The 24,732-nt window shown below is 40.7% G+C and overlaps 2 protein-coding genes across 2 annotated transcripts; one reads left to right on the forward strand and one right to left on the reverse strand.

The window, feature by feature from the left end:
- Window positions 1–4,405: 4,405 nt before the first annotated feature.
- RTCA (RNA 3'-terminal phosphate cyclase) lies at window positions 4,406–16,323 on the reverse strand. Its single transcript, XM_072126793.1, has 12 exons — window positions 16,197–16,323; window positions 15,504–15,607; window positions 14,949–15,049; window positions 11,568–11,711; window positions 9,756–9,879; window positions 8,175–8,233; window positions 7,222–7,363; window positions 6,935–7,059; window positions 6,603–6,661; window positions 5,485–5,579; window positions 5,102–5,206; window positions 4,406–4,743 (listed from the first exon to the last, which is right to left on the reverse strand). The coding sequence occupies exons 2-12, from the start codon at window positions 15,552–15,554 to the stop codon at window positions 4,651–4,653; spliced, it is 1,098 nt and encodes a 365-aa protein (XP_071982894.1). The 5' UTR covers window positions 15,555–15,607; window positions 16,197–16,323; the 3' UTR covers window positions 4,406–4,650.
- Window positions 16,324–16,751: 428 nt separating this feature from the next.
- Window positions 16,752–24,732, forward strand: DBT (dihydrolipoamide branched chain transacylase E2). Its single transcript, XM_072126888.1, has 11 exons — window positions 16,752–16,892; window positions 18,710–18,827; window positions 19,171–19,246; window positions 19,558–19,739; window positions 20,584–20,708; window positions 21,369–21,612; window positions 22,147–22,313; window positions 22,530–22,607; window positions 22,693–22,884; window positions 22,971–23,042; window positions 24,007–24,732. The coding sequence occupies exons 1-11, from the start codon at window positions 16,842–16,844 to the stop codon at window positions 24,172–24,174; spliced, it is 1,473 nt and encodes a 490-aa protein (XP_071982989.1). The 5' UTR covers window positions 16,752–16,841; the 3' UTR covers window positions 24,175–24,732.

Below are 24,732 nucleotides of genomic sequence, written 5' to 3' on the forward strand. Positions count from 1 at the left end.
GCATATTGACATCACTTCCTTTTTCACAAAAACATGTAGTAACAGTCTCCCATAGAGCCATATTACCACAATGGTACACTTATTTAACCTTAAAAAAATCCTTGCCAAGGTAAGAGGGCTCTATGGGAACCTGTTTTTGTGAAAAAGGTGGTGACAGGTTCCCTTTAGATCACTGCATAACTGAAAGCTATATAGAATAGTTCATATAGAACACGAGATTACGTTTAGCGACTGATATTTTTCACCCACATTTCACCATCCTTTCAACACCTAGTCTTCTTGGAAGTTGAAAAAAGATGGAATTAGTCTTACCGGTAATTCGGTTTCCACTAGTGACCATGACGGCCCCCACCTGGAGGTTGCTCCTTATATCCTGTAGGGACAGGAAGTCACAAAAGTTTAAAAGGCTCCTCCCTAGCACCCCACACCAGTGTCTACCAAAGTACCACCTGGAAGGATGTAAGTGCATACACCTTTGGACCCGTTACCAAGAAGGAAGGAAGGGAGGGAAATAATGGGGGGCCGTCATGGTCACTAGTGGAAACCGAATTACCGGTAAGACTAATTCCATCTTTTCCACCACGTTCCCATGACGGCCCCCACCTGGAGACTTACCAGATTACCCATTATTTGGGAGGGACCACTGCCTGGAGAATCTTTCTGCCAAACAACAGATCGCTCTGAGAGGCAATGTCCAGGCGGTAGTGCTTTGCGAATGTAGAGGAGCTTGACCACGTGGCTGCGCGGCAGATCTGGTCTAAGGATGCGCCTCTTTTTTCTGCCCATGAAGTTGCTATGGCTCTAGTAGAATGAGCTTTAATACATTCTGGTAGGGAAGTGTTGGCTGATTTATAACAAAGTATGATGGTAGATTTAATCCACCTGGCTAGTGTTGCTTTAGAGGCTTTACAGCCTTTGTTTTTACCCCCAAAATTTATTAATAGGTTAGAATCTTTCCTCCAACTTTGTGTAGCTTCTAGATACAGAAGCACAGTCCTCCTAACATCTAAAGGTCTGCCATTTCTTTTCACCGTCTGTTTTAGGGTTAGGATAGAAAGAGGGAAGAATAATTTCTTGTTTGCGATGGAAGTTAGATACCACTTTTGGGAGAAATAAGGGATCTAGTTTAAGGACTATTCTATCCTCTAGGACTCTTAAGAAGGGATCTTTACATGAAAGGGCCTGAATTTCTCCTAATCTACGAGCTGTAGTGATGGCTATAAGAAAGGCTGTTTTTAGTGTAAGGCTTTTTATGTTTTTTGCCTCTAGAGGTTCAAAGGAAGGCCCTGTAAGATGGTCTAACACCAAGGAAAGATCCCAAGGGGGAGTTTGGTTTTTAATGTAAGGTCTAATACGGGAACACCCCTTGATAAATCTTTTGACCCACTGATGGTTGGCCAGGGGAAAATCAAGAAAAACACTAAGTGCAGAAATCTGGACCTTAAGTGTGCTTGGCCTAAGACCCAAGGAAAACCCTGACTGTAGGAAGTCTAACACTTGAGCTAGGTTTGGGGTTCCCAGAGAGGGAGGACGGTCTCCGCACCAGGAGCAGAATTTCTTCCAGATCTTTTGATAGATGGCATTTGTTACTGGTTTCCTGCTTGCTTTTATGGTGCTGATCACTTCACTAGAGAGTCCTCTGGCTGTTAAGAGCGACCTCTCAGGATCCAGGCTGTCAGATTTAATTGTTTTAGGTTTTGATGATATAATGGCCCCTGTGTGAGAAGGTCCTGACGGTAGGGAAGATGATATGGATTGTCTATTGACAGTCTTTGAACAGCCGGGAACCAGCTTCTTTTCGGCCAAAATGGAGCAATGAGTATTAGAAAAATCTTTTCGGATCTCAGTTTCTGCAGCACTTTTGGAATCAAAGATATAGGGGGAAAGGCATAGACTAGACCTGTTCCCCATGACTGGCTGAGAGCATCTAGGCCTGATGGAGAGCCCCTGGGATCCAGAGAGAAAAATAGGGTCGTCTTTTTGTTTTGGAAGGTGGCAAACAGATCCAGAGTTGGAGTTCCCCACAGGTGGCAAATCTCCAAAAAGGTTTCTGGATGTAGAGACCATTCGTTTGAGTCCAGTGTGACTCTGCTCAAAAAATCTGCTTCTGTATTCTCTATCCCTTTTAAGTGGATTGCTGAGAGGGAGAGGAGGTGAGATTCTGCCCATTTGAAAATTTGGCAACATAGATTCGTCAGGTTCTTTGATTTCGTTCCCCCTTGTCTGCGTAGGTAAGCAACCGTAGTCGTATTGTCGGAGAAGATTTTGATATGTTGACCTTCTATAGATTTGTGTGCAGCTTTTAGCGTTTCTAAGACCGCTTTCAGCTCTCTGAAGTTTGAGGACATGGATCGGGATTGATTGTCCCACTGTCCTTGAAGATGTAGGTCTGGGAGAACTGCCCCCCAACCTTGCAGGCTTGCGTCTGTCTGTATTGTGAGAACCGGGGAGGGATTCCACCAGACCCCCTTCCTTATATTTTGGGGATTTTTCCACCAATTTAACGAGTGTTTTACTAGATAAGGGATTTTTACCTTGTGATCTAGATGTAGTGGATTTTTGTCCCAGATCCGGATCGTCCAGGCCTGCATGATTCTCGTATGACTTTGTGCCCAGGCCACGCACTGGATACAGGAGGTCAGGAGTCCCAGTAGACTTAGAGCTGCTCGGATGCTACAAAAGATTTTCTCCTGAAAGAGACTTACAGATTGTTTTAATTTTTTGCACTTCTCTTGTGGCAAGAAGGAACTCTGTTTCATTGAGTCCAGTACTACCCCTAGAAATATCTTTGTTTTTTCTGGAGAGAAATTGGATTTCTCCTGGTTTATCACCCAGCCTAAATCCTGAAGGAGAAGTAGAGATGTCTGTAGGTGACTTTTTAATTCTACTTCTGTTCTGGCCACTAAGAGCAGGTCGTCTAAGTAGGGTACTATTACAATATTTTCCCTTCTCAGGTAGGCTACCACTTCTACCATTATCTTGGTGAATATGCGTGGAGCTGATGAAATTCCAAACGGTAGTGCCCTGAACTGGAAATGAAGGATTTTCCCCTGAGGGGATTGAACCGCAAACCTCAGATATTTCTGATGGTTTTGGAAAATTGGGACGTGATAGTACGCGTCTTTGAGATCCACTGTACATAGAAAATAATTTTGACCTATGAGAGGTACTGTAGATCTTATTGACTCCATCTTGAAATGTTTGGTTACTATAAATTTGTTCAATTTTTTTAGTTTTTTTCTTAGGGGGTTCAGGTAAGTGGGCCGCAATAGATGAGGATACTTCCTCTTTAATCACTGATCTTAATTCATCTATTAAAGAAGATCTTTCCTCTTTGAGGATTTTATTTAAGCAGTCTGGACATAAACTCTTTTTATAATCCTCTGCCATTTTTGCATTACACAGCCCACAACGTTTGGAAGGCTTTTTAACTGGTTTTTCCCTCTCTCTTGGCTCCTTTTCTCTGGGCTCTTTCTGATCCTTGCCCTGAGAAGGTACACATAATAACAGCCATTAATACATAGAAAAGCTGAAATGTGACAGAGAGGTAGCCCAGGGCTTGTACTTACAGGTACCAGGACCTGGAACACGTTAATCGCTTCATCTGCCATGTGGGAGATGGAGACGCTGGAGCCAACTTAGTGTTTGTCTGAGACCAACGCCATATGCCTGAGGCTTGGCGGTTTTATGTCTGGGCTCCTCCCCCACCCCCTCCGGAGAGACCCGGAAGTGTTACCTGATTGGATGTCCGGACCGGAAGTTCCTCGTGATGCGCCAGAATTTCGCGCCACAATGACTCGATGCCGGAGCGTGCGACAGATTTTCCCCGAGGTATGCCGCTTCCAATTTTCCTCTTCCCCGGAGCGGAGAACCAACTTTTGGCCGCCGGCCCGGCAGGTAACTTTTCTGCCCCTGTACTCTATTCTTCTTTCCCCTTGCTGAACCCAGCATTAGCCGCGCGGGACCGTTGGATAGGTTCTAGCAGGGGAGAGTACAGGGGACGGGGGTGTCTTTAGGTCTTTTCCCAGCACTTAGGAAAGTGTGGGAGCGGACTGGTTCCTAAGAACCTTACCATTTGTGTTCCTCAGATAGGAAACTCTTGCGACTTGTATCCCCTAGGGACAGGAAGACACTGGTGTGGGGTGCTAGGGAGGAGCCTTTTAAACTTTTGTGACTTCCTGTCCCTACAGGATATAAGGAGCAACCTCCAGGTGGGGGCCGTCATGGGAACGTGGTGGAAACACATGTTTTAATTGATTCACAATTTAAAATTGATGGAGTGCAAATCTGTGAATGTAATTTACATGTGAGTAATTTGTAATGTTGAAATATGGTTTACAAGAAAATCCCACTCTGTATATGAACCATAATACAAAGACCCATAACATTCATGAGAAATTAACCATTTCATGGTTTCCCCCCAGTTTATTCGGAGGCATGGCACATATCAGTCACTCAAATAAAATAATAAGTCAAACTCAGATTCATGCACACAATCTGTCTGATTGGTTCTCAGTATCAGAATGTAGAGCTGTAAAAATAGCAATAAAGCACTTGATGTGTACTGCCCTCTGGTGTCATGCAATGTGTATTGCATGCAGTGCTGTTTTCACAGGAGAGGTCACTCATTGTGGTGTTCTTAGGAGATTGTCAAACATTCTTATTCTGAAGGCCTATTCCTTGACACTCAATAATAAAGCTGTCTGCTCCAGGCTCTTCACACTTTGTCACTGTGAATTTGGCCTGTTGGGAGACAATAATGATAGTAATATGATAGTACTAAAGCGATTCTCCACTAACAAGAACACGTTCACATATCTAGAGTCAATCCCGGGTTGGTTTCAAATTTCATTATTAGGTCTGCCTATAAAATTTATTCACAGTACAGTAATCTGAAAAGTTCCACTACATGTGGATGGTACAATGCCCTAAATGTATTTGCCGATTGCAAATACTGGGTGTATGCAGAACTTGATTAACCCTATACAAGCATCTGGTAGATTTCATTGTTCGCAGCTTTACAATATATAGAAAAAGATCTCTGAAAATCTGTGTATTTTTATTAGACCTCAAACAAGATAATATGTAGAGTAATTCTCACCTTGGTAAGCAGTTCTACAAAGTGGATAGCGGTCTGTGTATGCAAAGTGAGGGGTCCGGTCTTGATCCGTGAGACCCCATCTGCCAGGGCCATGAAAATAATCAACTGGAGATGTAAAATATATAAAATACATATTTATAAATTGAATATTACCATGCTTTGTTTTTCAAATTACTACTGTATGTAAATTAAGCCAAAACAGAAAATTCTTCCTATAAATTGAGAAAATGTTTCCATACACTACTGTTTACTCAATAATAACCTTTATCCACTTTAACTCTACTATAAATGTCATAAAACAGACTTGGGCTACTGGTTGCTCTGGATAAAAGCAACTTTTTTTTGTTAGTCCTACGTTCTATATTGTGTAATCCTTAAACTACCTGATCCTGTAAGTATTCATCCACACATCCCCCATGGCGAAGGTTTCTCAGAAGGATTTCTGCAGCTTCTGCACCAACACGATCTGAGGGTACCCCTATGAAAAGGTGTATAAAGAGCATAACAATGCATCAAAAAAGAAAAAAAATCTAACCAAATCAAGGCTTTCCCTTTCCCAAAATTGAAAAGTATATCTTTTTAATATATTTCGTATTAAACATTTTGTTATTTTAAAACAGAAGTTAGTAATATAAAATCACTACAGTTACATGCAACTGAAAGGCTTTCACTGTCAAAAAAAACAAAAAATGCTTTTTGCCTAGAGCTGGTATATTTTTCAGCATCCACAAAAATAGAAACATTATACAGAATGAACCAGCTTTATTTTGTATTTGGAGATAGGTTGGCATACTGTACACATACTTTTTTAGGTGTTTAAGCAGGTTGTGATTTATTTTTTTTTAAATTTTTATTGGATTTTTGTTTAGACCCTTAATCCTGTCCTTAATGGGCCTTATTATAAAATACGATTGCACGTCATTTGCTTGAGGCGTTTGCTCACTTGTATCTAATATCTCTTTAGCCGTACATGGTCGATTCTGCTGTGGACCAGGCTAGTTAAACACCTTTACTGTAGGTTGGGAGTTTTCAATATACAGGCAGTCCCTGGGTTATGTACAAGATAGGTTCTGTAGGTTCGTTTTTAAATTGAATATGTATGCAAGTCGGAACTGTATATTTTATAATTGTAACACCAGCCGATTTTTTTGGTCTTTGTGACAATTGGATTTTAAAAATGTTGGATTGTCATTAGAACCAAGGTTAACAAAAAAGCTTCATTACAAACACCTTTAATAACTGTTAAAGCGGTTTATTGTAGCCTAGGACTAAAGTACAGGAAATTACCAATATCCAGAGGTCCATTTGTAACTAGGGGTCGTATGTAAGTCGGGTGTTCTTAAGTAGGGGACCGTCAGTACAGCTCAATTTGTTTGGTCTAGCCCCGTTTTTAGATAAATGTATAATTGTCAAACTAAAGACCCTTGGAATAACATCATTATTATTATTTCCAATGTATAAATAATAAAATAAATAATTTGAAATATAAAAATAAAATTACCTTTCCTTCCAAGAGATGACCCTGCAAATAAACAGCCTGTAGATGTCTCTGCAACAATTCTATAATAGAAAAGAAGAGGTCAAGGCTTATTTGATGCTGCTATGCAATTCATTTTCATGATACCAATCCACTTCAGCTCTAGGTCATATACACACAACCAGGGCAAAAATATCTCAAAAGTACATTTCATGTCTTGACTATGCTATATGTAATGTATACTATAATGTAATGTGCTTATATTTTGGGCTTCGAAACTGAGAGACTTTGTTTTATACTTTGTATTACTACAGAACACTGGCTATTAAGCGGTGATCAAATCAGGAACAACTTACATGATCCCACAACCATTTCCTACTGCTCTGTCTGCAGATTCCTGAACACCTTGTATATTCACATAGAGATCTCGGAGTTCACGTCGTATGCAGCGTACTGCAGCAGAAGTCATGTCCTTTACGATCTAACAAAATTAAAATATAAAGCCTGAAATATGAAGAATAAAACCACAAAATACAGTCATGCTCAAAGGAATAAGCCTGAGACTATGCTATAAACTAGATCAACAGGCCACAACAATGGCCACAACAACTGCAGGTTTTGCTTCTAACCTGCACCTACTTACCTTGTACGGAAGGACACCAGCCACAAACGCTCGTCCATAGATCTTTGTGACTGATCCTCGATCTGTCAAGTTAATTGGCTTTAAGTATCTGACTGGAGATACCCGGACTAAAATTTCTCCTCCACCACGAGGGTAGTAGCCCCTGGTAGGATAAATAGATAAAAGAGTGAGGCCCGTGTAATACAATAATGGTTGCAGAAATTAAAGATAACTGGTAAAGATTTACCAATCTTAATGCCAATTATGTGTTAAAGGGTTTTAGATAACTGGGAATGCCCATGTGTAGAGACTTTGTGGAACTCAGTGGTTAATTTGTTATCCCGAGTTGTGAACAAACCAATCTCTAAGACCCCTTTGACTTGCCTTTTCGGTATTGTTGATGAGGAAGCCTGGACACATCATGAAAAAAATCTTTCTACGCGAAACACTATTTTTAGCCAGAAAAGCTATCGCTCTAAAATGGATGGGAGAATCTACCCCTATCTTTCCCAATGGGTTCAACTAGTGAATCAGATAGTCCCGTATGAGAAGGTGATGTACAAAAAACGAGGTTGTACAGCGAAATTCGACAAGGTGTGGAGAAACTGGTGTGACTCCCCACTCACGTCATATATGCCAGATGATTTGGTCTCTAGCATGAACAGATAATGCATTCCAACATTGAGTAGATGGTCAAATAACAAACTATTTCCCTTTTTCTAATAAGTCACTAGAATCACAGATGGAAGTAAACCCATAGTTTTGGTTACTATGTTATTGTCTATTGGAACTCATGTTAGAGTTCTCTTTGTTAGAGAACTCATGTTCTCTTTTTTAATTATTAATCTTGATGCATGTATTGAAATATTTCTTTACTAAGTCATGTATCATTCTACCTCGCTTCATGCATATTCTTTAATAAAACAGGGAGAGAAGGTGATATATTACACAGTAGGACTTATTTGAGATCTCACCTTTTCCTGATGTCACAGTCCAATTTAAAGGAGAAATGTTCAGCAATTGGCTTAAACACCTGTGGAAGGAAAAAGTATCATCTATTGAGACAAAGAAAATCTGTACTCTGAATTTATGGCCCAGTGAAAACAACTGAATGCCAAAGTTGAAGATGTTGCCCATAAACAGCCACTGGATATTTTTTAATATATATACATATAAGCAGTCCCTGGGTTACGTACAAGATAGGGTCTGTAGGTTTGTTCTTAAGTTGAATTTGTATGCAAGTCGGATCTGTATATTTTATAATTGTAACCCCAGCAAGAATTTTTTCGGTTCTCTGTGACAATTGGATTTTAAAAATGTTGGGTTGTCATAAGAACAAGGATTAGCAATAAAGATTCATTACAGACACCTTTAATAACTGTTATAGTTGTTTATTGTAGCCTAGGGCTAAAGTACAGTAAATTACTAATATCCAGAGGTCCGTTTGTAACTAGGGGTCGTCTGTAAGTCGGGTGTTCTTAAGTAGGCGATCGCCTGTATACTACTCACAAAAAACTAGGGATCTTTGGCTTGTAGGTGAAAATTCGGGGTGAACCCAAAATTGATTCTAAGCTTTACAGATGAACACACAGCCTGGAGAAAGCGCCGAGCGGCGCGAAACGGCCCGTCGGCTTAGCGGCACTGCGTGCCTCCCTGTATTTTATCCTGCACCAATAAAGAAGACTTTTTCACCACCGGTGAGTGCCATCTCATCCTTTCCCTTTTTCATTATTGGACTACTACTGTCTCTGAGACTGAGCACCACCACGGCATAGTCTATCGCCTGCATTTATACCCCCTGTCCACTCTACTGCGTTGTGCTATCTGGACTAGGTGTCGGTGCGGTGCCCGCGCTTCCTTCTGCGGTTGTCAGCTTTACAGATGAACAGTTCAGCGTTTCTGTTATGTTATGGGGAGGAAGGGTCTCCAAGCTATATATCATTATGATGCTAAGAGTCCCATCCCCTGCACTGTCATCGGTCCGTGAAATCCAGTCATTCAAGGTCCACGATAATCAAAACGTCCGGATTGGCAACTAATATGAAAGTTGTATGCAAGTTGAAAGTAAGTATAAGATCCTAATTGGGTCAGTCATAAACTTTACTAGGGTAAGTATATTATCTGTAGTCAGCAACTGCAGGTTGCAGGATTTGGGACTTTTGGCAATGTCTTGTGCCTAGCATACTATATGAACACCCCCTCCGTGATAACCACATCCATGTCAGTAGTTGGAGTGAGTGCGTCAAGGACATCTGCATGCCCCTTCAACCACTGACGTGGGAGGTAGAACGCATACAATAATGACTGCATGGGCCCACACCATCTGCTGAGAGCCAGTAAGACTCGGGACTTCATAGAAACTTTACCAGGGTAAGTATGGTAAAGTTTCGTAGTAGCCAACCCCTTTAATTTTAGTAAATGTTGATTGTTATGAGAGTCTTTACAAGGACATTTTATTAATAAGTACATCTGATATAAGGGGTAGAAGATAGATGAGGTTTCAGACCATTTCAAGTCAATTCTTATTTTACATTTTACAAATGATGCATACACACCATTGTGGTATAGTCAATCTGTGGGGCCATCTCTGCATTAGTGCCTCCTTTAAAAATCAGTTCAGAAGGCGTTTCAGCAAAGAGGACACATGGAAGAGAGACCTGAAGTAATAAGCACACGCTCCTACAAAGACATCAAGAGGGCATTAAAAAATAAATTAGTAGTGAGGCAGTTACAATGGCATCATTTTAGCAGACTGGACAGACAGCACCTTTACACAAACTATTAGCTGTAGTGAATGTGGCCTTTTGCCTGATAAGATAACAGGGACACTGTGATAAATGTGGCCAGGGGGAGGGGGGCCATTCCTACCCCACTTTCTTCCAGCCTCAGCTTAATTGCCCTAATTGAGCTAGGTTGTTTATGATCACACAGCATGTGTCCGAGCTTCAAAAGACCTCTGCACCCAAATCGTCTACATGCATCCCCCCATTCTCAAACAGACAAAGGACCATAAAAACTCTTAAACCAATAGATTGAATAGGGACAGTCCATCTCATACAACGGACAATACATTTTTGGATTTGTAATAGTCAGGAGATAACAGTGGTACAATTTCCGGGGCTCTAGCTCACTTAGGACCATAGGAAATAGGTTTGGTATCAATGCGATCCAGGGATTCACCCGGATCCAATGATACCAGAACCATGACCCTACGACTTCCCCTTGAGAAGCTATGGCTTCTTCAGGGCTCTGGTTGTAATACCAGGTAGGAGGGACCCATGCCTTCTGTTGTGTTGGCAGAGCAGTGACTGCGCATGATATAATCAGGCACTTCTAAGGCCGCAGTGCCTTTTGTCTGGGAACCATTTTAACATCAAAAGCAGAAAAGGATCTTAAGGTGTGGACTAACAGGTTCCATTAAGCCACACACGAGGTAACAAACTTACTGCTTGAACTGCTGTTACTTGTAGTGCTACCTTGTGTTTTGTACTCTGTGTAACTGAGATATATATATATATATATATATATATATATATATATATACACATATTAAATATAAAATCTACTCTGTGTTGCTCTTTTACCTCTATCCACGAATCCCCACGTCCTATCCTCGCATATATACATGCTACCGGGTTGGTTCCTTACCCTATATAATCCCCTTACGGTCCGGGCTTATATCAAAGGAGAACTGGTGGCAGCTCCTTGAGTTCAAGGTTGTGATTTATTGTTGTGCCATATCCGGAAGTTGTGTGGACAACTTTAAATCACTTCCTGCGCCTCTCAGAACCTGTGCGTTCTGGGAGTGTCTATAAAAGGATAACTAAGTGACCTTGCGTACCCTTCAGGTGTCTGAAACGTCGCAGTTTCCTTCACAGACACCAAATTTATATAGGTATAATTAAAGGTTGTCTGCTAGTCCACAATTCACAATTCAGCAGGGGACTTTGTGAGCTCTCCAGGCACAGCTTTCCTATTTCCCAGTGATCTGTCATTTCAGAGTAAATTCAGTTTTAATTTTTATGCAGATTTGTCTCTTGCTCCACAGGGGCAAGTTGGTTGGTGCAATTGTTTTAAGTGCCGCTAACTGCTACCAAGAAATATCTTCTACTGCACCTTTACATAATAATTGATAATAATTGGTGTTTTAGCTTAGCCCGTTTCAGTTGAATGGGACAGAGCTGCACACAGTTCATGTGGCGAATAAACGTATCATCACTATCCATTGATGCAGAACCAGACTGCTTTAGGTAGGAGTTTGGCAGGTGTGCACAGACCCTTACGTAACTCCCCATCTTCACAGCCAAAAACAGATCATTATAAGTCATACTAATAGTCACAAAAAGAAAAGAAATCAGGTTCCTAACCCAGCAGTCTTTGTATCAGCAGTCAGAGACCCTCCTTTTATTCTTCCTGGAGTAAAGTCGATCTCTGTAGACCCAATTGCAGCATTTTTCAATTGGCCAGCACACAAGTCTCGTACAGTCTCCAGTCCTGATAAATGCTGTGGCCTATGAAGATATGGACAGTAGATAAACATGGAAACAAATATTCTACCAAATAATAATAAGAAAACTAAAAAAATCAAAAATATTTACAAACCCTTGGAAATCTCATACTGCAGAACATAGGACATTTTATCCACATGCAAAAAAAAAACAAGGGTGAAATCTGGCCTTAAACACAAAATATCGAGAAAAGAAGGGTGACTTTTTACATAGCAGCTTTTTGCTGGCTTTATGAAGATTATTTTGGCCTACCACCAAAAGCAGTTTTGTGTTTAACCATTTCAGATTTGCCTTGAATTTCTGATACTCGTGTTTCCTCAAAAATAAGACTGTGTCTTATTAACCCCTTAAGGATGCAGCCATTTTGTAGCTTAAGGCTCAGCCCGATTTTTTGGATTCTGACTTGCGTCGCTTTATATGGTTATAACTTTTGAACACTGTTACTTATCAAAATGATTCTGAGATTGTTTTTTCCCCACATGTTGTACTTCATTTTAGTGGTAATTTTTGGCAGATAAGTTTTGCGTTTATTTACAAAAAAAAAGAAAATATGATAAATTTTTTGAAAAATTTGCCATTTTTGAAATTCAAAATCATTGCGTTTTCAGGCAGATAGATTTACCACCTAAATAAGTTGCTGAATAACATTTCCCATTTGTCTACTTTACATTTTCATAATTTCTGAAATGTCTGGATAATTTATTTTGATGTCACGCGGCTTACAAATAGAATATCGCTTTTCCGGATTTTCAGAATTGACTATTTTGGGGATAAATACAGTTTTGAATGAAATTTTACATATTTAGCATCAAAACCCCCTATATAACCAACCCATTTTCAAATCTGCACCCCTCAAGCTATCAGAAACAGTTTTTACGAAGATTGTTAACCCCTTGAGATCTTCATAGTAATTGAATCAAAATGGAGGTGAAATTTAGATTGGTCAAATTGTTCCCTTATACGTTCATTTAGCCCTAAAATTTACACATTTCCAAAATATAAAAAGAGAAAACCCACCATACAATTTGTTCTGCAATTTCTCCTGAGTACAAAGACCCCCCACATGTGGCTGTGACTTGTTTTATGGGCGCACAGCGAGGTGCAGAAGGGAAGGAGGGCCCTGCAGCTGCCAGGATTTTAGTTTCCTCATTGGCCCCTTTTGAAGGCTATAAAATTTTCGCTTTTCCGTTATTTGGGCCATGTGATGCCATTTTTTTTTTGCGGGATGAGATGCTTTTTCCATTGTTACCATTTTGGGGTTGGTATCACCTATTGTTGAAAATTTAGGAACTTTTTTTGAGGGCAGGAGTAGAAAAGCATCAATTCTGTACTGGATTTTTTACTTTTTTTTTTTTTGGTGTTCACCGTATAGACTAATAATCATGTTATCTTTATTCTATGGGTCGATACGATTACGGGGATACCAGACATGAATATATTTTCTTACGTTTTACTAAATTTGTCAAACAAAACCCTAATGTGGGGAAAAATCTATCATTTATGTATTGCCGTCTTCCAAGTGGCATAACATTGTTACTTTTTTGGCTACGGAGCTGGTTGATGGCTTGTTTTTTGCGGGACATGTTGTACTTTGCACCAGTATCATGTCGGAGTACATATGGTTTTTTGATCACATTTTATAGCATTTTTTGTGGGATTGAAAAGGTAAAAATCATAATTTTTGGAGGGTTTATAACAGTTTTTTTTTACGGCGTTTATCGTGGGGGTTCAATAATGATTTACTTTTATTCTACGGGTTGTTACGGACGTGGTGATACTATATATGTGGGGTTTGTGTTATGATTTAGACTTTTTTTTGAGTTATATGTCTCTTTATATGTTTTGGGGGTTTGGGGCATTTTAAGTGATTTATTACTTTATTTTTTTATTGAATAACTTTTTTTATTTACTTTTTCACTTTTATACCATGGGACATGAAGAAGCAATCATCTGATTGCTTGTTCATGATAATATTCTGCAATACTGATGTATTGCAGAATATTATCAGTGTCAGCCTATACACTTGCATAGGCTGGCACTGTGCCAGTAAGATGACGTCACAGGCGCCATCTTTACGGCAATTCTTGCAAGTAACTCTGGGGTCCAGATCGGACCCCAGAGTTGCTATAGCAACGATCGGCGCCCCCCGAACCGGGGGCCGATCGTGAGGGAAAGACCCCCCAGATGCATGTTAGATGCCGCGGTCGCGCTAACCGCGGCATTTAACGGGTTAAGCACCCGCGATCGGAGACAACTCCGATCGCGGGTATTACACTGGGGTGCCGGCTATCAGTCACAGCCGGCACCCCGTCTTTCCTGATGCTGGTTCGACTCAGATCTTGAGCCAAACCGGCATCGGCTCAGCGTCCGATATATCAGACGCTGAGCGCTAAGTCACTGAGCGTTAAGAGGTTAATTTTTGTTCCTAAATAGGCACTAGGTCTTAATTTCAGGAGATGTCCTATAGTTCCATGTGAAAGGATTTACATTTGTTGCTAAAAAAAAAAAAATCAACATTTATTACTATTTTGTAGTCATATCATCACATACATCAGCATAACCATCTGAATTCCATCAAGAAAGTCTAACATCCTTATAACTCTCCAAACGCTGTATTTCATGAGAATCCATTTGTGTTAGAATCAATGGCCCCATTCTCTCATGTTTAGCAATATCACTTTCCTTTCCTTCTAGTCCAGGCAGCTGCTTGTATTGCATTTTCGACGTAACATTTTAGCCAACTAATTCTTCACCCATGTCACAACCTCCTGCAGTATCTAAATGATCTAGTAACACTAATGTATTGTGGCTTGGGGGGAGATGTAGCAATGACTGCAGCTAGGTCTTATTTTCAAGGCCTTATATTTCTAAACTGGAGAGAAATTGTACTAGGTCTTATTTTCGGGGATGTCTTATTTTCAGGGAAACAGGGTAATATCAGCAAAATTCTGTGATAAAGCTGGGACATGTGTAGCCCTTACACCTCTCATACCACCACCCCCCCCCTTCCCTCATAGATAGTAAGCTCATGGCGTTCCTATAGTTAGTTATAGTTCTTACAATAGTTCTTAGTTATTCAAAGTTCTTACCCATGTTACTCATCTTACTAACAATGACTTATGTGATCTGTAAAGTGCTGTGGAATATGGTGGTGCTATAGAAATAAAGGTTTATTATTCTACCCCATAATGAAACATCAAGATCACTTATTTTGAATTGTAATGAAAAATTGGGATTCACCTTAGTCCTGGTGTACTTCTTCCTGCTCTGATTTTTGACACTCGGACTCTGGTACCCAGCAGACAGCTCAGCGCAGTACATATTCGCAGGATTTGGCCTCCCTATCAAATGAGGTCAGCAAAAGAAAAGTAAGTGCAATCCATTGTAAAATCCACTAAAAGCATTCTACCGTACTGTAAATGAATTATTGATCATGGTTACGTACAAATACACCATCATATTTGTCTGTCAATGCACTTGTGTATCTATACATAATCTTCATCTTCTCACAGAACTTTATTAAAAGAGGTTGTTAAAATTGGCTTAAAAACACAAATCAAACAGTATTTAACCCTTTAAACTCCACACAGCTTAATTTTATAGATGAGGCGAGTGACATCCCTACAAACAAAGGTAATTCAAAAGGTAAATACTGACCAGTTTGTTATTTTATAGAGAACCTGGCACCAAGTGCAAAATGATGGTCTATTATTTTACATTTACCAAAAGTAAACTTTTTCTGTTTCTTGTTTGAAACCAGTTCTTGGTAACAAAATGTATGATGTGCTGTCTTACCCCCTCCATAATGCTGCCATCCACATCCACTGGACCCCCCTCTTCTGCCATCGCCCTGGGATTTGTCCCTGATGTTTCAGGAGTGATGTCAGATCACACAGGAGCTGTCATGAAAGAAGAGATAGAATGAGATCACACACTGCAGTACGGACATCGAATATCCGCAGTACATTGTACATGTATCAGCATCATCCAGTGTCAGAAACAGCAGAAGAGGATTTTACTTTATCATATGAAATAAGACATTATGGTGCCTCAGGCAGAGAAATGTTGGAGTCTTTTTCATTGATTGCAAATATGTGTCACCATACCTGATCTGTCTGTGACATTATGCTGGGAATCAGTTTCGGCACAGCAGACAGACCACACAGGTGTGTGTGTATATATATATATATATATAGAAGGGGTTATCGTACGGTCATGGGATGAAGGGAATTGTAGTTACCCCAGATATCTGGAAGGGATTATGCACACTGCCAGGGGATGCTGGGATTTGTAGTTACCCCAGATATCAGAAAGGGGGTTATGCACACTGGCAGTGGATGCTGGGAGTTGTAGTTACCCCAGATATCATGAAGGGGGTTATGTACACTGCCAGGGGATACTGGGAGTAGTATTACACAATAGCTGAGGATGTACATCTAGCAGACCACTACTATATACTAATAATCAGAATAGGTAGTAACCACCTACCACCACCTGGGCAGTCCCTAGCCCTGGTCCCCAGCACCTGCACACTGAGCCCTGTGCAGCCTCCAGCCGGCTCCTACATGCGGCGCCCGCCCCTTCCTGTCAGCCATTAACCCTGTCGTCACTGAAGAGATATCCCCCGTATATCTGCTAAAAGACAAGTACATTACATATGCGGGCCGATAAGTATCGCAGTGCAATGCAATTATAAGGAAAGACTGATAGACCTGTAGACGGCCTCATCCGGCGCCCACAATGCAATATGTGCAAAATCAATATATATTAAAAATGACTGCGTCTAAGTACATCACCAATGAGCTGCAATGCACTTCTGAAAGAATATTACATGTTTATGCAGATTGTTAATTTTAGATAACCAACAAAATGGCGGACAGCTGGACTGCGACATATAATTTAAAGACGCCCGCCCCTTACTTGGTCGCCTTGGTTTTTTTGTGTGTCTGCCCCGCCCTAAACACTAACAGCAAGGCCGAGGTGTATGCCGGCCCTTATTGGTTGTTGGCCTCGCACACCTCTCTCCCTCCCCCTTCTCCTTGGACCTGAAACATTGTATCTTCTGCTCTCCCCTGATTGGTTCTCTGGAGCAGATTCCTAACGGGATTGGTGGACACAGCTTTTCCGGGTAAGATGGCGGCTGTGAGAGCACTGAGGAGCTGTACCCGGTCATTCGGCCGCCTGGTGAGATGAGTCGTTGTTTATATTCCTAGGTGCCAGGTTATAGATGGCAGAGAGCTGTGTGCCCGCTGTGCCAGCGCTGCCAGCCTCTGCCCTGTGTATTCATGGATATCAGTCTTATCAGCTTCTCCTGCAGCAGAGGACATTACCTGGGAAAGTCTCTGAATGATATGGAATGTCTGGGGCATATAATTATAGGAAACAGGATCACTGACTGCAGATAGATCTGTACACACTGTACACAGGCATGGCTCTACATGGGACCGTCACACGTAGCACAATGGCAGCCATCTGGTTTCTCATGTGTTTTATACCATCCATTTTTTGCTGCAGATGGGTGAAGCAGCATTGCTGAAATCTGCCGAAATTAAATTACATGTGTTCTAGTTCCTGCAACATGTGTGTGGCATTAAAATGAGTCCTATACACTACATCGCTACTGTACCGCAGATTTACAATATGGAAATGTTGCACGGCAAGTCCACAGGTAGTAAGCTACCTGGGAGGAAACCCTCGGGGTGTACAAAGTCGCATCCACAAACTCTTGAGTAAAACCTGTAATGCAAAGTGATCTGTGCTGCAGGTTTTAAGGGGGCGGTCCCTTTCGGTTTCATTATTATTATTTTTTTTTAATATTTATTACCCAGCTGGATGCAATCTGTAAACATAATAACATGGACTTTCTTTGTTTTTCCAAGCTATCCTTCACTGCGCTATACAGTACCATTTTCTGTTGTGCCATGGCAGTGACAAGGGCAATTTAAGGGACAGGCTGCAGCGGTCAGGATTTTGCCGCAGCACAACAGAGATGCTGGATTGCTAGGGAAAAATTTAAGTCCAGTTTTGCCATCTTACATTTGTGGGCATGCATGAAAAGTAAAACTCGGATGATCTATTTTTAATTCGGAGAATTGCAGTGTATTCTGCAGGTTCTCGTTGTAACATTGAATCTGTGTTATTTAGGGATTGATAAGTTGCAGCTTTCAGCTATACTTTTCTGCAATGCAGTGATTGTTTGTTAAATCCGTCCTTCATATCTTTCTGTTATTAATAATGCTATAAGCAGCTGCCGCTGCTATTTTTGATGTTATAAATAAGGGAAACTTGATGGAATGTGTGCAAGTAACATGCAAGTCACATTAATGTTACAAAGGTTTCCTGCATATTTCACTCTTTGCATTAAATGAAATCAGAGTCCATTGACTGGATTTAAGAATCCTGATCCTGCCTAAAATATGTAACTAGGTTTATAATAGTCCAATTCACTACCATTGTACTGCAGATTCCATGAAATTGTGTACTGTATATCCACCCATAAAAGAACATCGAACTGTAAGATATCAACAGAAGTTGCTCATTAGTCATTCAGCCCTGAATAGTTTTTGTCTACTCTCACGTGGTGTTTTTCCAATCCGTTACATATACAAGTTTGGGAAAACTCCCAAAGTTAACAAGACTGAATAGGTCTCATACAGTATAAATACTAAATGATTACACTGAATGGATAGTAATTGACCTGCACTGAATGGAGACCTAAAGACCCATTTACTTAGATTACTTAGATGTGCCAAGTCCTCTTCCAGCTTATTTCAGATAACATGGGAAAAACCCAAATGAGGTTTACTCTGCAATTGGTAAGGAGACAAAGACAGTAGACAACAACCTGCTTTCTCGTGTACATTATACACACAGCTGGAAATGTCAGAGGAGGTAACAAGGAACATGATTCTTGCTCTGCTAACCTTTTCTACCGTTGTAGGCTTCAGATTTGTTCTTCAGGTTTTGCCTCTGACCTCTCTCTTTGACACCCCTTTCCCCAGGCCAGTTTTAGACAAGTTATCCTATGCAACCGGTTTCTACTAGTAAAGTCATGCAAGAAGCAAACTCATTCTGTGATCTTGGAGCCTCTGCAACTAAGAAGCTTCAGGACTGCCTGTGGTAAGCAACAATCGCCCCACTCGGATGTTTACCCACATAGTGCCTTCCTTACATACTTGCCGATCCTGCTCTTGTTGAGCTACGGTCACGCCTGTGTACGGCAGCTTCACCCATGCCCTTCTGTTATTTGTAGCAGAAAAAATAGTGCAGCAGTCCGCATTATATTTTCCTCTATAAGTAATGGAAACTACCCTTCTGTACATGGAACCCTATCTGAAGGGAAGGCCTTCTGTGTTTTGTTTCCGTTATGCTCTTACAATTGAAAGTGTAATGGAAACCCTTGTCACACTTGTGATTTCTGCCTTATTCGATAAGAAGCTAATGATTTTACTTTATGTTGCAGCGTTAAATGGCCAGATTGTACAGTTCAAGTTGTCAGACATCGGAGAGGGAATCACAGAGGTTACAGTGAAAGACTGGTATGTTGTTGTAATGACCACTAAGCTATTGTATCTTTTTTCAGATATCTATAGCTCTTGAGATGTAAGACATCCTTCTATTACTTTCCTCACCTATGGCCAGCAGTTTCTTTGCTATCCTTCACAGTTTAGCTTGTCCCTGCTGTAGCTGTCTCCAATGTTGGAAGAGAGGGGCTTCTGCAGTGTGTGCAATTTTCTTTTGAACCCATTTAAATGTTTTCAGTATTTCACTAGTCTTTCAGGATCTTTTTTTCATGCTTGTCACATATGAGAAGTTTATTTATCAATATCTGTCCTAATATATTCTTTAGGTACGTGAAAGAAGGTGACACAGTGTCCCAGTTTGACAGTATATGTGAAGTTCAAAGTGACAAGGCCTCAGTGACCATCACCAGTCGCTATGATGGCGTTGTCAGGAAACTGTATTACAATGTAGATGACATCGCTCTGGTTGGGAAACCTTTGGTGGATATTGAAACAGATGCTCTGAAAGGTATGTAAATCTACTGTGTCTGCATTCTCAGATAGATCTTTATTCTCCACCTTGCAGTGATATGGTCATTCCTTACTTTACACTTTGACATTACAACATACATGTAGTAATAGCTTGTTTATATCTCCTGACTATGGTGCCCATTTATAGCTTATTAAGTAATTGTTAAACATAATTAAACCAAGACAATAACTTTACAGTCCATTGACTCATCTTGGCTTATTAGCTAAGAAAAACAAATAACTAGCATCCCTTTCCTCATTCAGTGAGTGGTTACAGATTATCCAGTTTCTAGAGTTGCATTAAAGCAAGGCTATCTAGGAGTTTAATAGGCTTCCAATATTGTTATGAAATAATCAGCGTTCGGCGTCATGCACACGGCCATATGTTCTTTTCTGTTCTGGCCGTAAATACGGGACAAATTCCAACCGTATGGCAATGTATTGAACCATACCCGTCCCGTATCTGTATAAAATACAGTGATGGATGTCTGACTATTGGCTGGATAACAGAATATACCTCCCACTGGTTCTGGATACTGCACATATATACGGCAGCATACGGGGCACAGCCGTATGCAGCATGTATTTGGCCCATATTTTATATGTTTCCATTGACTTCTATAGTCCGTACGGAAAAGAAATACGGTGGAAAATGGGAAATGCTCTATATTTTTGTAAGCTACCGTGGACAATACGGCCATGTACATGGATGGCCGTATTACTCATTGGATTGGATAAGGCCTTAGAAGTATTTAATGTAGCCCAAAATCTGTGACTGTCAGTATTTATTTGCTTGTCTTCTCTGTATACATTTTACTGCATGAAATATGTGTTCTCTTTAGTTGTAACAACCGAAGAAGATGTGGTGGAAACTCCAGCCATCTCTCAGGAACATACACACCAAGAAATAAAGGGACATAAGACACTGGCCACTCCAGCTGTCAGGCGCCTTGCAATGGAGAACAATGTAAGTCACTAGCCGATAGGAAATTCACATGGATTTTATGGCACTGTGCCTGCATGTACTTGCTCACCTGTTCTTGTATGACCCGGTTGTGAAAATACCATAACAGACAATGTAGGTTTTCCCCAATACTGACTCTACCCCAACCTGCCTGCCATCGCTGCAAATTTTTCCATTGTGCTATACTGCAGTTACAGCTAGTTTTTATTTGTGTGGCTCTTTAATCTCAGAGATTGTGGGATATCTGTATTTAGTTAAAGCTTAGGCAGAATGCTTGATGACTAATGTAAAAATGGAGTTGTAAAGTAATAAATTCTCTTTTGATTCATTAATTTTATGCAAATGGTCTTCTTTGTATACAAGATGTGTGGCCATTAAAGACACGTAAAGAGTGGCCAGTCCCCTAGTGCACCTAGAAGCTTATTTGTGGATAATGAATGAACTGAATTTCCTCTTAAATGACAGATCGCTAGTAAAAAGGAAAGGTATATGTGGGGAGCCTATATACACTTCAGCAGGAACTAAATAATGGAAAAAAATTAGGCAAAGGGGTCATGTCCAGTTATTTCCATTTATACATTAAAATGTTTCATTTAGTTTGACAAATCCTGTAACTGTTAATGAGTGCTATAGAGGCCCTCTGATGATCTGTATATTTTTCAGATAAAGCTAAGCGAAGTGGTGGGCAGTGGCCGTGATGGACGTATCCTTAAAGAAGACATTCTGAATTTTCTGGCTAAGCAAACTGGTGCCATATTGCCACCATCCCCTCAAATAGAGATCACTCCACCTCCTCCGAAAAAAGAAATCCACCAGCCTCCTCAGAAGGATAAAGCTCCCTCCATTCCAGTTTCCTTTACCCAACCAATCGCCTTCTCAGGAAAAGATGTCACAGAGCCCTTGAAAGGTAATACTGCTGTGAACCATAGTAATCCTGGGAAAGTGAGCCCATATAAAGTAACTACAAGTTTGCGCTAGCACTCTTGTGTCGGAGAGGGCTTTATTGGATCCACCAGATAAAACTGTTCTAGGAGCCCATCCTTCATTATTCTTTAGGATGTAGACCCTAGCAGCCTCCAAATTAGGTTGTGATATTCTGTATCTATGGAGTCCAGTATTAGAATAGAGCTTGGGCCCACCAGAGGATTTTTGGGTGGGTCAGTCTGACACTGATTATATGGAAAACCATGAGGCACTTGCAGTTCCCGTTCTTGTGATCACCAAGCAGTCTGACCCCCAGCAATCAGATACTTTTAGGGAATATCCCTTAGAGTAGTAGACCTAGAACTGATTAAATAAATACTCTCAAGGAAGGGTGAACCCAAGTAAGCCTATAGCAAAGACCATGTGATAGTGATTTATTTTGATGCAATTGAACAATTAGCCTGATTTTTTTATAATATATTTCTATGCTTTTTATATATAATATTTATATTTTCAGGTTTCCACAGAGCCATGGTGAAAACTATGACTGCAGCACTAAAAATCCCCCACTTTGGTTACTGTGATGAAGTGGACATGACGACTCTTGTCACACTCCGAGAGGAGCTCAAGCCCGTGGCTGAATCTCGTGGAGTCAGACTGTCATTTATGCCTTTCTTCCTCAAGGTGAATTTCGAGCAAACAGTCCTAGATAAATATGTGCACCATAGCAGTGCAGATAACGTGAAAAGAGTACTAATGTGTTCTATTACTTCTATTCATCCAAATTTAAAACAAAACCTGGTGACAGCAATGTGGGTTTTGTCTGAGATTCTGTTATTACATGACAATCTTCACCTTGGCCTTTCTTCAGTGTTTCACCATAGCTATTGTTTTTTATAGGCTGCAAGCCTTGGCCTTTTGCAATACCCAATACTCAATGCCTCAGTGGATGAGAACTGTCAGAATATCACCTATAAGGTAGGTTCTTAATTCTGAATCTTATTTGGCATATGAGTAGGTTTCCTAAATGTGACCCCACTAAAGAAGATCTTGTCCCTCCTAGGCTGCTCATAACATTGGGATTGCTATGGACACTCAGCAGGGGCTAATTGTCCCTAATGTGAAGAATGTTCAGGTCCGGAGTATCTTTGAGATTGCTGCAGAGCTGAACCGCTTGCAAAGCTTAGGATCATCAGGACAGCTGGGGGCTGCAGATCTGACAGGGGGAACATTTACTCTCTCCAACATTGGTTCGGTAAGACTACAGCGCCAAATTTCTTGTTATGCTAATCTTTGTCCAGTGTCATATCTTATATGTTGGGATTCTCTTCCCTCTTGTAGATTGGAGGTACATATGCGAAGCCTGTAATTCTGCCCCCTGAAGTGGCAATTGGAGCCATTGGAAAACTGCAGGTGGGTCATTTTTTGTTTTTATATTTTTTTCCGAATTTCAGCACGGCAGTTACAGGCAGTAAGATTAATTTGTATGCAAGTGATTCCCCCTTTAAAAACAAACAGAATGATGCCCATATTGTGTTACTCGCCGTTTTCTTTCCAAGGTTGTGGCATTTGTTCTGAAAGTGCTTGACAAAAATCTTTCTCACCAGAGGTGAAGTGGGCGGAGCCTAACATATTCCTCTATCTGCCCTAAAGCTGAGTCCAATTAATTTGCCCACAAAATCCCATGATGCCATGTGTTCTCCCTATGTAATTTAGCAGCAAATTCACTGAGATGCCTACAAATAAATGCACTGAACACTGCACATTGTACATACAAAATGTATAAATTGACTAGTCTGGCAGCTTTTATCACATGGAGGAGCATGGAATGTTTAAGAAGTGGTGGAAATCATTAGTACATGAAGTGTGTACTGTGTGAGCACTAAGGGTTAATAGCTTATCTGCACAGTGCTGATACTGCCGATGACAAGGTGGGGAAGGGCTGCAGCATAAGGAGAGGAGAGGGACAGAAAAAGTTCTGTTGAATCACAGACTGGGATGGAGGAACTGATGGTGATCAAGTGAGATCTTGTACCTCAATATTCTGTGACATCCGTATCCACTGTTCTGTACAAATCCAGCACTGCTACATACACAGAAAGAGCTCTGTCACATGACCTCCTCCTCTGAGTAGGGATCAGCAGCCTCTTCCCTGTTGTGAGACTGTAGATTTGTTTATCAGACTGACCCCAGGGCTTCAGAGATAATTTGAGGGGTATAGCAAAGAAACAAAGATAATAGGCAGAGTTGTTATATACCCCAAGGGCTATTGATTTGTGAAAAACAAAAAAACTTTACTGTTGTTCTTTAAAGTCACTCTTTATAACGCTACAGAATAAAAATAAATCTGAACACAATTGTGTCTTCTGATTTTCAGGTAGTTCCAAGGTTTGACTCCAGGGGACAAGTTGTGAAAGCCCAAATCGTCAACATTAGCTGGTCAGCAGACCACAGGATTATCGACGGTGCAACTATGTCCCGATTTTCTAACTTGTGGAAATATTATTTGGAGAAACCATCTGCTATGCTCCTGGATTTAAAATGAAGGCAGGGGAGGAAGTACCTTCCATCTGCAGGGACCCTGTCCTGTGGACAAGTATTTTGTAAGCACAGCTACAGGTCGGCTTTTGGGAGGTTAATACTTTTATCTGTTTTAGTGCATATTGGGCAGTGGTTTGACCCATTTATGGAATTGGACTCAACAACATGGACTTTGGAATCCTTTAGATCTGGTTTTCCTAGGACATCTGCTTATCCTAGGGTGTAAATTGTATACCAGCCTCTGAAGAAACCTGATGTAAATCAACCTGGAGCCCATACTGACCAGGAACTGTGTAGGCCCAGCACTTCAATTGGGCGCAATCCAACTTGCCCTCATCTGACATTGAGGTTATAGGTCACTTATCAAGAGAACATCATCCCAGACTGTTACACTACAGACTCTAAATTATATAATGATTGTGCTGAATGTTATTGTGTCCAATATAATGTGGGAAATGTGTCCAATGATTTTAAATTTATCCCAAAAAGAGACTCGCACTCCATGTCTCCATACTGTTCAGTGCTGCTGCAAATTAATAAAGTGGGACTCTTGGAAAAATAA

Source organism: Engystomops pustulosus, chromosome 10, assembly GCF_040894005.1.
Source record: "Engystomops pustulosus chromosome 10, aEngPut4.maternal, whole genome shotgun sequence".
NCBI classification, from domain to species: domain Eukaryota; kingdom Metazoa; phylum Chordata; class Amphibia; order Anura; family Leptodactylidae; genus Engystomops; species Engystomops pustulosus.